We start from the raw sequence: 17267 nt of genomic DNA on the forward strand, positions 1-17267 counted from the left end.
ATGCACAATCATTCTCAGTCTAAATCCGTTCCAGTAGGGGCAGCACATTTCCACATTCTGGCAAGTTGGGTTTTTTTTTTTTCTAATGACTATTCTAAGAAAAGTCTTAGTTACGGATTATCTAATAGGAACAGAATTACTAAATGAAAATAATTCTAAAATAATCATTGAAGATAGCACATCATACAACTAAAATGACTTTCAAATGCACTTCTATGCATAATAAAATTGATCATTTTTCTGTTTCATGACTGACTCTCTCGGATGTGTTTTACACATAGCCTGAAAGTTTTAAACGTGTGAAGTGAGCAAACAGTCCTGTAAAGACAGTATTTCTACATCTGGGGACAATACTAGTTTTACAGCAGTTCAAGACAGTCCCCAGAGTACTCCTGAAGTATGCACTTTCTAGAAATGCTGCACTTATCACCTCCACCTCTATGCCTATTTAACAGCAAAGAAACCTGAGCTTATTAATGAAACTCTTATTTTTCTTCCTTCTAAAGTAATTTGTTTAGTTGCTGCTCTGAGACATACAAATTTGAAAGTGACAGTTCTCTCATATTTTGGATTCCAAACTACTGGTGATGTTGTCATGGAGAACAAACCTGTCTGAAAAAAAAAACTGATTACTGAATGAACAAAGCTTTCTAATCTTTCAGGTGGACTTGTAAAAGCTACTGAAGCCACACACCCCAGCAAGAATATCATGGGGCAAAAAAAGATCTGAATGGACTGAGTTAGAAGCTGTAATTGTTCTCTAGAGTGTAATCTGGTTCTGTCTACTGTCTCATGTCTGGAATGCCAGCCAACATTGCACTGTATATTTAAGGTGTCACCTTAAAACACATATTTCTATTGATATTTTGATAGAAAGCAATTGTCTTTATAGCAACTGATTAGATTAATATTTTGAGCTAAGCCAGGAGAAATAAAAGCAAGGAGGCACTAATGAACCTAATAAAGAGTTTCAGTCTAGAACAGTTGTTAGTCTATACAACTAACTTCAAGGAAGAAACTTTTGGTGTCAATAAAGCATTTTCTTAGTAAATTACTACCGGCTCCAATATAAGACATTTACAGTAAACACCAAAAGTCTGGAAGGCATCTGTTCCATTCACAGTGGAAGAAGGAACTGTGCTCCATTAATAACTTTAAAACATGCAATAACTAACCCATTATGGCAGTTCAAATCCTATCAGCAGCGTCCATTATTTCCCCAAGCTGAGTTCAAAGACTGTCCAAGTTTTTTAAAAATCCTTGAAGGTTTAAAAGTACACTTGAAATCATAATAAAGAAGCTATATTATTGTTCTTTCTCCTAAACATAAAAAAGCTGTTGCTTTAAACTATGCGCAAGATTATTTTAAGAATACATGGAAGATAAGACTTAAAATGTGTATATAAAATCCTGTATGATCTCAGATTCTGTTTTAGTGAAATTGTGTTATATTGAAAGAGCATGTGTAAAATACATGTATGTATATATAATAAAATACTTGCTGGAATTTTAGCATTTGACTTTATTAGAGATTTAGCAGGACTTTGCCTAAGGCAAGTTTTTAATAGCAATAATAAAAAAATACTTAATGGTACTTAGGGTAAATAATGTGTGGTCACTATGTTTAAAAAAAAAGTAATACCAAACATATGTGCTATATTTCCACATTATAAAATCTTCATGGTACCTACAGCTCTTCCAAAGTTACAGAGAGAAAAAAAAAGTTTCTTTAATAATGTAAGACATGTGATAACCAACTTACGAACTTTAAATCAGCAATCTTGCATTCTCTGACAGGGATGCATATTTAGTGAACTTAAAAGTATTTAATTCTGAACATTAAGAATGCAATGGTATGACATTATGGCTTCAAGGTTTTCAACTATTAACATACTTACAGGAAGAATGCCAGGCCCAAGAATGTCCTTTTTCTTAGTCTACTTGCAAAACTGCTTTGTTCCATACAGGATACAGCATTTCATTATGAAAGCAAAGGATATATCATTTTGTCTCAAAAAGTATCAATAAAATTCAGCTACCTTTTAAAAACATCAACAAAAGCATTTGAGTGTGGTTAGTGACATAAACATTTGTGTCAGACCATCTAATTCAGTAATGGAAACTGAACAGAAGTTCTCACAAACCATGGGAAAGGGCTCAGTGTTCTCTTCTGGATAGGCTGCATCTCCAAACTGAAGCAACTAAAGCCATTTTAACACCCTACACATCATACTTTCAAGCACCCTACTACAAGGTTCAAATCTGCAGAAAAATAAAAATCAGTTAAAAAAAATCAAAATCCATAAATACCATGTGCAACAGGAAGACAACTGGAGACACAGACGAACTCACCCAAAGGCTTGAATTGTTATTTTTTTTTTCCAAATCTATGGAATTGTTACCCATACTCTCCTAATCACTAGATAGCTCCTGTCAATCTGACATAGACAGATTCCAGACAGAAAACGCAGTAAACTGTTAAACCTTGAGAAGATCCCAAAGCATCTCAGCATTCCATAGCAGTAACTCCAGTAAAACCAGTTCAATACTTGCAGTACTCCAAGGGAAAGACAATCTCTATACAACCAAAAACCAATTTTTTTCCTGGTCCCTGAGAGCAAGCCTAGGGGAAGTCTGAAGCATAAAGTAAGTCAATATAAATACAGGAGAAACATGCACAGCCTACAAGTAGCAATTTGATGTGCTTTCAGCATTCAATGGACTAATCAATAAATTGGATTCTCTAGGACTTAACTTGGAAGCTTAGGTTTGATCTACTTTTCAAGCACTACTTAATGCTTCTCTCAGTACTCTCAACAACTGTGCTAATTAGAAGCCTTCTTAAAATTACCACTGTGCATTTTTTCATGTCCAATACATACCCAAATTAGAATTCACAAACCTAAGTGATACTGGTGCAACAGGTGAAATACAATCATGTAATAAAGCAAATAATAAAGAGCAAATCATCCACCCTCGAAATAGACTGTATGTAGTACCCTTAGAATAGCAGATCTCAAACTTGTCTGGTAGGTTATAGACCTTTTCCACAATCCTCCCTCAGCCTTGTCTAGTTGAGAGACATCTCTTCCCATGGCAGGGAGGTTGGAGTAGATGATCTCTAGGGTTCCTTCCAACCTAAGCCATTCTATGATACTATGATCTCAAACTCAGTATAATTAATTCCCTACGCAACTCCTTTCAGACTTGACTAATGGGTGGCATCACTTTCTAACAAAAATTCTGTAAAAAGATTCAAGATCCACACCTTCACAAGACAACTTCACTGAAATGTACCACTCTGTCTTTCAAATTTTCCATTTTCCAAGCTTCAGATGGGCCCCAGATACCACTGAATCATCAAAACATACTCTAGGCCAAAGAAAACACACACCCCCACACACAAAAAAAAAAAAAAAAAAAGAAAAAAAGGGAGGGGGGAAGGGGACACCATTCTGTAGATGTAAATAACTGTTCTTAATCTCTACCGTGCATACATTTAGTGAAATACAGAACAACATAATCTTTTCCTGTACTCCTGCACTAATTTTATTCATGATTTGATCTCTCAGGCAAGTAAGTGTTTTTACTCGGCTAGGAGTTCAATCAGACTACACTGCTGGCAGATTTCTAAGGAAACAGACTGATTTTGTCCTGATTCCCCTAAATGTGGGTAACTTGTACTCAATGTCACTGCAATTTTAACCCTTAGTAGGAATAAACATGGTCCTTCTGAGGAAGACTCTCACTGTCTTGTTTGCCTCTCCCCAGTCACAGGATAATGCTGATGGGCTGCTGGGATGTAGCAAGGCAGATGAGCTTGACACTAGACCAGATTTTCTTTAAATTGTACTAATTCAACCATCCCACATTCACTCCCAAAAATGCATTCACAAGTGATGTGGGTGGGTAGCAGGTGTAGGCGAGTTTGGCATCAAATTTAGGACCTCTCAAAGAACAGTGCAGCCATCACCCCAGTGGTTTTTATGTGGCAACATTGTGTGGTCTATCTACCTAAAAAGCTAGGATATTACACATAAAAATACATTAAAAATGCACATAGGCAGAAGCCTTTTTCATATGGAAGGCAAAACATTATAAAACACTAATTTCAAACACAAAGGGTATCAAATCAAATACAAAGCACTATGCACTCATGACTATTTCATTTATAGCAGCAGCAGGTGTTACTTTCTCTCTAGTCATTTTAGTCTCCATTTTCCAAACACCAAAACAAAGAAAATACACAAAGCAATGTCAGAAACAATAAGCCCCAAATATAATTTCTTCTGTAAATTCTTATGCTGGCTTTCAAATTTTCTATAGTCCTATTGTGTATTTACTACAGACTTAAAACAAATCTTTTTTAACAGTAAAAATGAGGGCAGAAAAAGAAAACACTTAGATACTCTATTTCTGTAACTGCAGCAAGTACTTTGAAACAAATAAATGAGTATTTCATTACCTCTCTAAGATGCATGTTTTCCTTCTCCTTCTGATCTAAAATAACTTCTAAATGATTAACCTGAGATTCAGCCTCTGCCATCCTTCGAGTTCTCTCATTTTCATCTTCCATTCCTTTAGATGGCAAACCTTTACTTTGCAACATTTCCAGAAGCTTTTTTATTGATTCATCTCGTGCATTTAGCGTTTGCTTTTGTGTTTCAATCCTAAGCTCCATCTCTTCTAGTGTTTTTCTCAATAGGAAGAGCTCTTTAGCTTGTCTATCATGTTCTGCTTGAAGTCTTCGAAAATTCTCCTCTGTGAGCTCAATGGTAAAATGCTCAGCACCCCGGTTCCCACTTTCTTGCTGGAGAAGGTGGTTAAGGTCTCTCTGGGTTCTAAGCTCATCTTGAAGTGCCTGGATTGTCATTTGCAGATGCTGCAATAAAGAAAAGAAAAGGGGAAAAAAATGAATTTAGGATCTGAATGTAGAATTAGTCTTTGATTAAACCTTAAGTCATTTGCTGTTATAAAAACTCATTGCAAACATTGATGAAAGTACATTGAATGACCTTTATAAAACAGCAAATGTATGTGACAATATTTTTAATGATATATTTCAAGTGCTTCTAGAAAAAATAAAAAAAAAAGATAACAAGCACACACACAAAATAGTGTCAGCTACAGATAAAATAAACAGCAAAGAAAGGTGAACCAACAAACTCAAACACTAGGCAGTCACACATCCAATAGTACAGTCAACATGTACCTATAATGCTGAAAGACTCAGTATTCCATGTTTCCTAAATTACTTCATAGACCAGAACCTTCATGGTGCTCAACAGTACTCTTGTTTATAAAGTCAATCGAAGCAGTCACTAAAATTGAAAGGAGCTTTGGGGGGGGAGCTGAGTTGGGGCTGGCTGGTTTTGTCCTCTTTTTGGCAACTAAAGCTATGAACATGTTTAGTAAACAGGATTACTGCATCTCTAACAAGCAAACAAACACATTAAGCAATAGTGAATTTTGAAAAATAAATTGACTGCAAACAGGGGACAAACCTTTGTTCTCCTGGCATCCAAAAACTGAACAGCATGGTAAATGAAAAAATGAAGCAAAATCAACATAAATAAAGGTCAGATGCAAGCAAAGGAGATTCAACAGAAAGAACTGAATTCAACAAAAAGTACCTTCAACAGAAAAAAATAATTTGGGTTATACAGAAAGGCACCGACAATTTCACAGTACTCAAATATTTAAAACATTGACAGACTTTACTCAATAGATGTCACAAAGAAAAATGTATTAGAAATAATCAATCCCACATTGAATAATAATCCTATCTTACTGGGGTTTTTTTATACTTTAAGATTTTCCAAAACACAGTAACTTGACCTAGACTATTTGTACTACACTTGAGAACAGGGTTTTTTCCCTGTTCAAGAGGTTAATCTCACACTCCTTATGTAACACAAAATCAAAAGGGATTTTGCACATGTTAAGTTTGAAACACAGATAATTTTTCTAAATTACTATGGATTTTGTTGATTTCATGTTATATTTTTATCTATTTTTCTTCTGATTTTTTTCATTCTATTCACTGCCTATGAAGAATACAGAATTTATAGAAATATCATTTCCTGAACAGCCACACAGTCTGTAGAAGACATTTAATTGTAGGTATTAGGGGACTTAAATGCATAGCACCAGACTTTCTTGTAGTTATGTTTATTCTACACCACCACACTCTAAAACAAAATGAAACAAAACAACAACAACAAAAAAACACCACAGAAAATCACAACACCAAGCACCTAACAAAATATAATTTCATTGGATACTGCCTTTTTGTTTGGCACAATACAAGCTGCCAATTTGTAACAATAATTTAAAGTAAACAGGATACTGGAAACCACCTTCACACTGTGTGTATTCTTCAGTATATGACTATTGGGATGGAAAAGACAAAGGAACAGCTAAACGTAAGGTTCCACATTTTTAAAAAAGAAAATTCTCTGAGAAAAAAAATGGCAGATACTTTAGAGAATACATCTCATATTCATACATTCTTCAGAAGAATGACTAGCTGTATTAACATGCATATAGAATTTACTTTGCATAAGCACAGTAAACTAAATCCTCTGCATTCCAAATTTATTTCACTAGTACACAACAGCATCATTCAGCAGCTATCAGTTGCTAGTCTAGAAACAGTCACAAGAAAAGAATTCTTTTCTCCAATGAGTAATGATTTAATATACATACTGTAAAAGTAGGCAATACTTATTACTTGATGCTAAAATGATTTACAAATAAATGTGTTCCTAAAGCCAAGCCATGTCTGTACACCGAATGTCTATATGTCTATAAGACTTTAGCTAAGAAAAGGGAAAATAATTTATAAAATATTTAAAATCTAAGTCAAAAATAAAAGCATATTTAACATACCCACTGCTAACACAACCCTTCTGAATGCAAGCTGTAAAAGCCAAAATGGTTGGATCAACACACAAATAATTAGAAATCAGAAGTCAGCAATGCCAGTTCAGTTAAAGCAGAAAACTTCCTTTTCTGTTCCACAGAAACCTTCATACATGCTTCTTAGCTCCTACCTGTAACTATGTTTGCACAAAGCACACCAGTAGCTTAACTATGTTAAAACCAACAGCCTCAACTCTGATAGACTACTGCTACTTTGACATAAGAGAATCCTTTTTTGTATACTTTTAAGACTTAAAACTCTGGATACCATGGACCATATTTAGACATGAGCTGGCACAGATTTCTATCTGCAGCTAGCTAAAATCAGGAAAGAACAGATGTTGTGAGGGTGGAAAAAAATTGTATAATTAATTGCAGTGGGAGAGTGTCCTGGTTTTGGAGTAGGAGTACTGTGAATATCTGTCACACTGCTGCTATTACATAGAGAATTTTCATTTTTTAGGGAAAAAAACACCACCAAGCAAGACCTACCATATTTTTCCTAAATTTCTATTCAAAACAGACCAGTTGATCAGAAGCATTTCCACTCCAAGATAGATAGATAAACACACAGATCTTTCTCCCCTAACATTTTCCTTCCTTCTACACAGCCCAATTGCAAGAGGGAATCCATGGAATAGCTCAGGAATCTTTCTCTGAATTGAGCTTAGTGCATGTTTGCAAAATTTGCCCCCTTCAACTGGACCAAAACTATGAAAGGAAAGTGAATTAATCTTCACAGATTCCTATTCACCTTCTGCACAAGAAAGTTCCTCTAATTTGCACCAACTTGCTATTCCCAATGGAACTGCCTGCAGAAAACTGTCCTGCAGCAGCATCCCTTAGACCAGAGCATATAAACACTTCCAGAGCATTCCAGTGCCCAAGGTACACGGTGAAAAGTGAAGGCCAAGGAAACCTGCAGCTAACTTCTCAATGGAATGGGATATCATAATATGCAGCTTTGCACAATCACAGTGTCTCTGTGTTAAATGCATTGAAAGGAACTAAAATGCCCTGCATCTTGGGAAATAAAAGTAGAATTTACAGGGCTGGATCAGTTGGTATTTCCTTGTATTGTGACAGTGGCAGATATGATAATACAGAAGACTGCAGGGGGAGAAATTCTACTGTGTAACTGCATATAGTAGCAAGCTACAACTATAACTGAATACATCTGAACAAGTGCCCCAACATTATACTATTAACTATACTCAGAAAGAAAGAAAAAAAAAAATAACGAACTGTATCTCATGAACTGTATCCCAACTCTAAACCAATTTCTATGTTAACTTTAGTTGTAATAGTTACACAAGCATGGGCATTTGACTTTCAAATATATATAACATTGTTAGGGACCAACATGAAAATCTTTGTTTCTGCAAGAGAAAACCAAAAAGGGAATTGGAGATATTTTCTTCATCAGCATAAATTTAGAAGTGGATTCTCCCATGCATTTGCTCACCTGCCTAATGTAATGTAAAAGTCTGGCATCTAAACAACAACACTGAGGATCAGCTGACAAGAATTTTGGTTGAATAAGACAGGCCTGACAGAAAGGGATGGCAGGAGAGGACAGATGTAATTATGGGAGCAATCACAGCAGAGTCAGACCACACATATACAATGCCTCTTCAGCATTAAAAATTCTGGAGGTTCAACAGATGTGAGACAAGTTCTGATTAACACAATTTGCTGGTAGAGCCATGTATGTTAAAGGAGAGAATTCTTGCTCACTGGGTTTCCTTAACATTTCTTTTCTTATGGTTTCTAATTGCGTGACTTGTCAAATTCTCTAAAGCTATAATCCTGTGATTTCCAAGTTAAACAATGTCATCTACATTTAAATCTCCATTTCTTAATAAAGACATATTTAATATTAGCAATCAGACTTCATTACTAATCAGTCATGTTCCCCGGGCCATTTCACAGAAATATTCTGGTGAAAACAATAAGAATGCAAAGACAAAGTATTGTCTAAAAAATTTATGTCATTGTAGAAAAATGCATCTACATTTATTAATGAGGAGTAAGCAAAAACATCTTAGTATTGCAAGCTTCAGAGTACTTCTGAGCCTAAATTTAAAGACACCACCTGTAAATATATTTCTATTCCAGTGCTCTTCTTTGCTGTGGTCTGAGAGATACCATTTTTCATTTATTTCCTCTGCTTTGCTATTTGCCATACCCAGAGCAAATTAGTAATCACATGGCATTTAGCCAATATACTAAATTTTAACATATTCTTATTATGAAAAGTGCACATGGGCTCCTTAATGATTATAAGCAGTCAGATTCTCTGCTTAAGAGTCAAAATAAACCAATTCATTTTTCTACCAGAAACATACAAGTGTGGCCTTAATGCTTTTAATTTTGCCTGGTCTGCTTCACGTGTCTTATTCATGGAAGTGACTGCTAAAATTAGTGTTATTATCCTTTAAGGTAAGTTAAGTTATCTCTAGTGTTTCCACTATAACATTTTCACATAAGAAAACTAGTTGTACACTTTTGAGGTATTTTGCCACCTTGCAGTGTTGGGCATTTATCAGCTCTTGTCTGTTGCTTAGAAAGAAAATTTAACTTATGTCAGACACTAAATACTTTATATTTTTCTCAATTACAACTGCTTCCATTAAATTATTTCCTAAAGGAAAATATTGAGTAACTTCCAAGAACTTAATTTAAGAGAAAATAGTCAAGTCTTAGAAGGTACTTTTTTTGCAAGATACGAACCGTACACTACAGAGGCAAAAAGACAATAGTACACTACTATTCCATCACAGAAACGTCAAAGCAAGATGTTGAAAACAGGAATGAAAATCCAGAATATTGTTGAATTAAAATTGTGTCTATTGAGCATTTTACAGGGAAATTACAGATTCACCTTAATTACAGAATTCCTATTTAAGGCTTCTGTCATGTTAACAGCCGAATAAGAGAGGTCAAGTGAACAAACATTCACAGAACTTTAAAGGTATGCAGACATTTCTAACTACTTACAAGAATGATCTAACATGTTTCATGGATGTCATTAAAAATTTTAATCCTCAGAGCTTTAAACAGAAGTTTTCTTCCCTTCCTTTGAGTAGCACTCTTCTATTTCTTCAGTTGTCCCTGATGCTGGGGTGCAAGTTCCAAGCAGTATTATACCCTGAACATATTGAGATTTTGAATATTTCTGCAATAGCTCAGAGCAGGGCTTGTTCTGAACCATTGCAACTGTACCCTCCAGTAAAGGGCAGAAAGGCCACAAGCCCTCAGCTATGGATGGCCAACATATGTTTAAGAAAAGCCATGAAACTCAATACTTCAGAGTTTCCATGAGCATTTCCTATACTAAATATTATGAAATTCTAGTAATTCAGCAATGCCCTAGAAACATAGGTGTATAATTTACACATTAAATGCATGTCCCTGTAAAGGAAATCTTCTTTGAAACAATACTGAAGTGCCTAGGGACATGGAACCCCAGAGGCATAGGGGATCTTAACATTTTGTACCCCTCCCTCATTTGATTTTGAAATGTTCTAACATGTTCTTTTAATGAAGCCACTAGAAAAGTCATGTGAACGTAAGTTATTGACATGACAATTTCAAGCACAGCCAAAAATAAAGAAGTACTAAATCAGATTCCAATTTAAAATTCTCCCTGCCATATTTTAATCAAGCAAAATACAGAAAAGAGCACTATTTGACTTCAGGTTTTTTCTCTACTAGGAATAGTACTGAGTTGATTAATCATAATACATAATCATTTTCCATTGAAACAATTTGAAAGAAGCTTTAGATCTATGTGTTTTGCTACAGTTAAGGAAAAAAACCAAAAAAATATAGAGATCTCAGTAGCTCAAATCAAAGCAGTGTTCACTTAGATCCAGAGAAAAATTATGCATCACAAAGCAAGACGACCATCTGGAAAGATATTTCATCCAGAGTTACTGAATAAGTGCAGATCAGCAGGAAAAAAGTAATTAAGATAATATTTTGGGCTCAAATGGTCTAAGCAGTTTGCAAAACTTTCATAAGTTAGAAGACTGGTTTCACAATAAATTTCGCTAAATCTGTATTTATTCTTGTTGGGTTTAATAGGAGTATCTCCTTATTTATGGTCCAAAGCCATTACATTCAGCAATAAAAAAAATCTGCAGTTACTAAGTTTTCCCACAAGATGGCACTAAATCCATATCCTGAAGAAAATTATTCAAAATCCTAAAAAACACAAAGGAAAAACTATGGTGATATTCCTAAAATAAATAAACAAAAAATAAACTTCAAATAAGAATTTTTAAGTAAGGAAAATAAAATTAACAGCTTAAGTCCACTCTCCCCTTAAAAGACAGGGCATTCTTTCCCCTCATAACTCAAGAGCTGAAGGGTGGGTGGGGTCAATATGAGCAACACTCAGACACACTCCATATATTATACATACTTACATACACTTAATACGTACTTTACCTATGTGTCTGTGCATATATAAAACTAAATCAGATCCAAATAGTTGTTCGTCAATGTATAACACAATTATCTATAAAAACTGAAAATCCAGCCTTGAGTCTGACAGTGGAATGCCTGGCAAGTTCACTACAAGTCTAACATGAGACACAATGACCTTAAAATCCCACAGCAAAACGCAGCTTCATTTGGAGCCCCCAAGTTCACAGCCACGTATCCTCTCCAGAAGTTACTAAATGAAGACAAGCAGTACCCCTAAACTCTCAAAACTGTTCAAGTTGAAATCAAAGCATTAGTAGTCTGGAATTTTGCTGTAATTTTTAAGTTTAGCACCTTAAGTCACAGGTTAACTTATGATCACCAAACAAAATAGCTGCTATTCTTTCCCCAAAACTATACACAAGGCTACAGGGGGGCTGAGGGGGGAGGTGATGTGTTGCTGTTTTCCCTCCCCATGGAACTTTTCCAGAACTTACTGACCCCTGACCTACAGTTAGCACTTAACAAACCAGCCTTGGCTCTTTGTGCCAACCACACAATTTCTAAACTAGGTATTGTTTCATTTCCCTGCTTATCCTGACCCTGGTCAGTAAATGCCAAACCCAAACACACAATATGCACTGTAAACACTGCCACTGTATTTCCAATCCAATGCTTTGTATTTACATGTTGAAATATGGGGCAGCCTTCATTCCTAAGAAGCAATTGCATATACAGCACAGCTATATACAAAGAATGATTAAATCCCTGTATCTTCCTAATCACTATTCAGCACTCAGTACTGCACAAAACACTTAACTTACTTTTAATCAGGCAGTCAGTATTTAGGAATTTAAGTACTACTGACTTTATATTCTTTAAATCATGACTATAAAACCTGTTGAATCTTTTTCTAGGAAAAAAATATTATTGATATTTTTAAAACTAATCCCCAAATAAGCAAGTATTACTCAGCTAGGACTACAGATCCCCTATTAAACCACTACAAGGGAGCAACTAAATACACTAAATACTTAATTTGAAACTATTTGAAGTTTTAGGGATTCTTTTTTTACAGTTTTGATCCTCCCCCCCTTCCTTCCATTTATGCTGGTAGATTCTTTTTTCCCCAGGTACACAGAATAACCTTAATTACTGCAGTGCTGAAATAGTAGCACATCCATATGCTAAGTCTACTATTTAGGAGTGGATCTAACTCCAAAAGTGCCCAGAAGCCTCCGGGGAGTCTCTCATTGCCAACTGCAATTAAATAAACAGGTACTAAGGGTCATTTGAGGCCAAATGCATTTCTCAGTGCTGAATTTCTAAATTTTTCTGCCTACAATCCATCTACTGTCCTCTACTTTTTCCTTGTATGTCAAACTGATCTCAAGTAAGCATGCTGTAAGACTATACTATTTGTACAGCTATTAAGAAAAAAAGTTATTAAAGCTCTGCAACCCTCTTCTACCAGACACAAAATAATAATTAAGACAAGAAAAGGTAAAACTGTCTCAAGATCTGGGCAGTGCTCCAAGCCTTATGTCCATGAAAAGCAACGCAAGCTCCACAAGCACATCACTACTACCACCCCACATTGTGGGGAGACATTTTAGAGACATCTTAGAGTGCAAAAGGCTTATTTAGTTTTAACTGGTCTGGTTATTTTTTCCCCAAATCATGCTCACCTATCTTACATATCTGTCTGCTATATAATGCAAACTCGTTGTAATTTAAGTGCAGATTTGTGATGGTAACTATAGAGTATCCCCTTCAACACATCTTCCCCTGTTCCCCTGTTTTTGCAGTGTATGACCAGAGAGGATTTGTTCTCTAAAAAGAGGTGAGAGTATAAAATCAGTACTCACATTTTCAACCAAAACACTCCATGCATCCTGCTCAGCTAACGTCAAGCTTCTGTCAATAATTTAATAAAATGCATGGGCTCTTTCAACTTTTAAGAAATTATGTAACTCTCTATCTTTCTACTTTTCAATTCCTGCTCAGATGCATCTCTCTAATGGGATTTTTATCTAACCCTTATGCAGTACACAAGAGATGGAGCATCCTAACTCTAAGAACTGGCTTTACAGCTTCCTATCCTACTTGAATCCACCTCTGATAACTCCCTTCTCTTGCATCCATGTTCACGTTTTCTCTGCACTTTCCTACACTTGAAACAAGTTCTCACTCTTATCTGGTTTATTGTGCTCAATCCAATTGGGGATCTCCTTTAAACCTAAAATTTCCCAGACAACATATAGCAAAAACCTGAACAAGATCACCTGTATTTTTATGGGTAAGGGAGTTGTTACTTCCCCAAGGACCCACACAGACATGACGACTGTCACAGTTTGGGTGGACCAGGGAAGTTTTTGGTAGAGAGCAGGGCTTCCAGTCTCCCTGACTTCTATAGAGTATGGGCAGGCAATGGGAGGGACCACTGACCCTTCTGGGTAGTGTCCCCCTCAGATGCCTCAAAGGGGGTCCTAAAGACCCCCTCTCTTTAGGTATTGGTACCAAAAATTATCCTCGTCCACTCAAACTATGACAACTACTAATAAACAGAAAATCAAACTAAAATGAGCATAATAAACTATTTACCAACATGATGCAATGATTTAAAAAAACCCTATAACCACAACTAAAGTAATTTAAATGCACAATAAATGTTAGCAAAACATACTGCACCATGTATACCAGTGTGCACAGAGGGCCTTCCACAGTCTGATGGGCAACACAATGTATTATTCAGCATTTAAAGAAATATCACGAAATCCACTTCACAAAAGCCCAAAGCATTGCCATTGCTTTGCTGTGAAGCATCATACTCATGTAAAAATACCCCCGTTTGGGAAACTGAAACCATGCCTTTTTCAGACTATAACCTTCAGAGAGAGAAACTCCACTGAGATCATTAGGTTGAAAGCAAACCATCAAGTAACAATTACAAACATCAGAGAAACACCATCTTCTTTGCTGTGCTAAGCATGCTTTTAACTTCCCTGCCACGATAAAAATAACTATATAAAAGTGAAATAAATCTCACGACTGAACGTAGCTCATCTAGGAACTTTCATCACAAGAACATTTGATTTAAGCAGAATGATTCATGATCATTTATTATGTTTGCTTTTTGGTGTTGCAAAGATTTTCACATTTTAACATTTCTGTGACACCTTCTATAGATCTGTGTCTGACTGACTGCATCTGACTGACTGACTGACACATCTGGCTGACTGCACTGGCAGTCACTGTTGGGTGAGACAAGTGTGCCCATATAAAAATCTTTCTCAAAGAAAACAAATATTTTCTTCTTTCAAAGAACTGCAATGTTTTCCAAGTTCTGTTTCACAAAACAGATTACAATTTCTATCCTTTCATAAAAGTCTGAAAACAAACAAGCAGACCTGTAACTCATATATTGCTGCACTTCATCTCTTCGAAACCAGACTACCCAGCTTCAGTACTGCACTTCACTTGTGGTTTTATATTACTTGATTATTGTGAGATATATTAATGTCAGACAACATCCAGACTCCATACTTTTCTCAGCACAAATTACTTAGGTAACAAGCTGGTAAGCAGAAGACACTGTTCAAAACATAAATAGTCAAAAGTAAAATTCTATATAAAGGTTATGGGATATATATTTTGCATAAAGGCTATGGGAGATAAAGATTCATTCAGTTCCTGCTCTAAAGATGCTGTTTGTTGATCTTTAAGTTCAAAGTGGTAGGAAATCAGATGAAATCACAAATGCTGCCCACCCCATGGCCTATCAAGCAATAAAATAAAATAGAATAAAATAAAATAAAATAATAAAATTTTAAAAAGCAAGCTCTACCACAGAAGGCAGAGTGTAACAAGCAATATGATGCATTAGTCTTTTTCCCATATGCCAAAACCAGTATCAGCAGTCCCTCCTGTTCTTGAACCAAATTCAGAAAAGCCATTTCCAAACACCCCATTTTGCCAGTCTACAAGGTGATACTTTCACACTGCCATTACTGATAAGAGCAACAGTGTGCTCCTCTATTCTTGAACAGTTTTATATGCACTGATTGCACAGGAAAATTAATATTTCTTGTATTTCAATTGGCTGTGCTACTGCTGGAAGTATTAAAATGCTGAATTAATGGTTTTCTAATTTAGGGCTATCTAACCAAAGTAAGAACTGGAAGAGGTCGTGCTCTGATGTATTCTAATGCTGCAGGAATATCATTATTAACAACAAAGGATTAAACACAGGGGAATTGTTCTCCTCTATGCCACAAGCTACTGCAATTTCTAATATGCCTTCTCACCCAATTCATAAAGAAGTAAATGCTTCTATATCATCTTCTAGGAAGCATACAATACTCCAAAGGTTCCTTCAGGTGTAAAATCTGCACCAGAATTCTCTCTATTAAATCTTTATGTTATTCAAAAAGCCTTATCCAAAGGATATTATTTTATAGGACATATCTACCACAAGTGAGAATTTTTATCAGTCACTATAAATAAATAAAAAACCTCTGCATCTCAAGTGTATCATTTAGTGTATTACAATTAATACTTCTGAAGAAAATTGCAAAATCTTGGACCTTTAGTCCAAGAAGGTGAGCCTGTCCACAGGCCTACATTTAACACAAGGACAACAAAAGAGCTGGTTAATCAGTGTGATTCCAATCAACTGATGCTTTTTAAGAGATGCACAGAGAAACCAAAATTAAATACAACCCTATTCTTTGCTTCAGAATAGACATTTTTAATTGCAGTCTGTACATCAAGTTGCTGTTGGAACCAGGAAATTTATTGATGAACACAGGCCAATTTTTATTTCCAGTTTATACAGTAAAGGGAAGATAAAATTGCTAGAAACCAGAAGAAACCATTCTATGCACATGTATTAGAAGTTATTTCTACACAAGAGAAAAATTAATTAGCTTTCCTTCAGGAATGGTGCCACTCCATGTAACAGAAGTGTCGGCCAACGCAGCAGAGGTGCCAAAATCAGAAGAGCTGGACAGTGTGTTCACAGAGAGGAAAAGGCCTGGACATCAAAGAGCATGATCACAGAGGTCAGGAAAAAGAAATTAAAAATCCTAGAAGTGAGAATAAAATGGAGCTTAAAAGGTGCTACACTGCCTTTCATCTCTAATAGGAACCCTTGCCAGAAGGCTGGCAGTGAAACCTGCAGTTCCAGGCTTCATATTTTTCATGTGATCTGTTTCTGTATCTGATACAGAGATGTTGACCCATCACAGAACACAACAGATGAGGTCAGTGGAACACTCTCCTTTTGTCAAATCTTAAGTCATTGTCTCGGGCAAAACAGGATATATTTATACAATGATTTTTTCCCTTCTCTTCCTGCTTCAATTACCTTGTTCTATAAGAAAAGAAAAAAAAACACTCCAGAATGACAAGAAATATTACATTTTTTTATATTTTCCTTACAAGCAAGTTCCTTACTGACTGACCTCTTTGACATCTACAGTAGCAAAACAAAGAGCTGCATCTCAAGGTCTGTTTTATACAATTTTTGTTATAACTTTACTCATAGGTCAAAATTCAGTGGAATAATGACCCACTTCCTATCATTTCTAGAAAAATCACCAGCACATTGAATTCTTCTTAATGAACTCGCCATGCCAAAGGTATTCTTTGGGATTTTTTTCCTCTCCAAGCTATGTTCCTACTGAAGTACCTTGACCAGCTTCCATGGTTCATCTGTTGCAGGGACCTTAATCTTCTCAGTTGTATGGGCAACACAAGTTCAGTCCTAGATATAAAACTCTGTCTACTAAGAGAAAAATTCTAGACCACTTTTACTCTGAAACTTGAAGATGATAAAAGCCTTTATAGAAAAGTGCACTTTAAAATAACACTCTGCCACTTGTACTGTCAAAAACCTTAGTAAAACATAT

At 35.7% G+C, this 17267-nt stretch overlaps 1 protein-coding gene across 1 annotated transcript in view; it reads right to left on the reverse strand.

The window, feature by feature from the left end:
- Positions 1 to 17267, reverse strand: part of ERC2 (ELKS/RAB6-interacting/CAST family member 2) — a 401801-nt gene that overhangs the window by 350963 nt on the left and 33571 nt on the right. Inside the window, exon 3 of the mRNA XM_071755842.1 lies at positions 4466 to 4882. Within this exon, the coding sequence (XP_071611943.1) occupies positions 4466 to 4882 (417 nt within the window). The remainder of the gene's footprint in view (positions 1 to 4465; positions 4883 to 17267) is intronic.

This window comes from Heliangelus exortis, chromosome 12 (genome assembly GCF_036169615.1).
Source record: "Heliangelus exortis chromosome 12, bHelExo1.hap1, whole genome shotgun sequence".
In the NCBI taxonomy this organism is placed as follows: Eukaryota; Metazoa; Chordata; class Aves; order Apodiformes; family Trochilidae; genus Heliangelus; species Heliangelus exortis.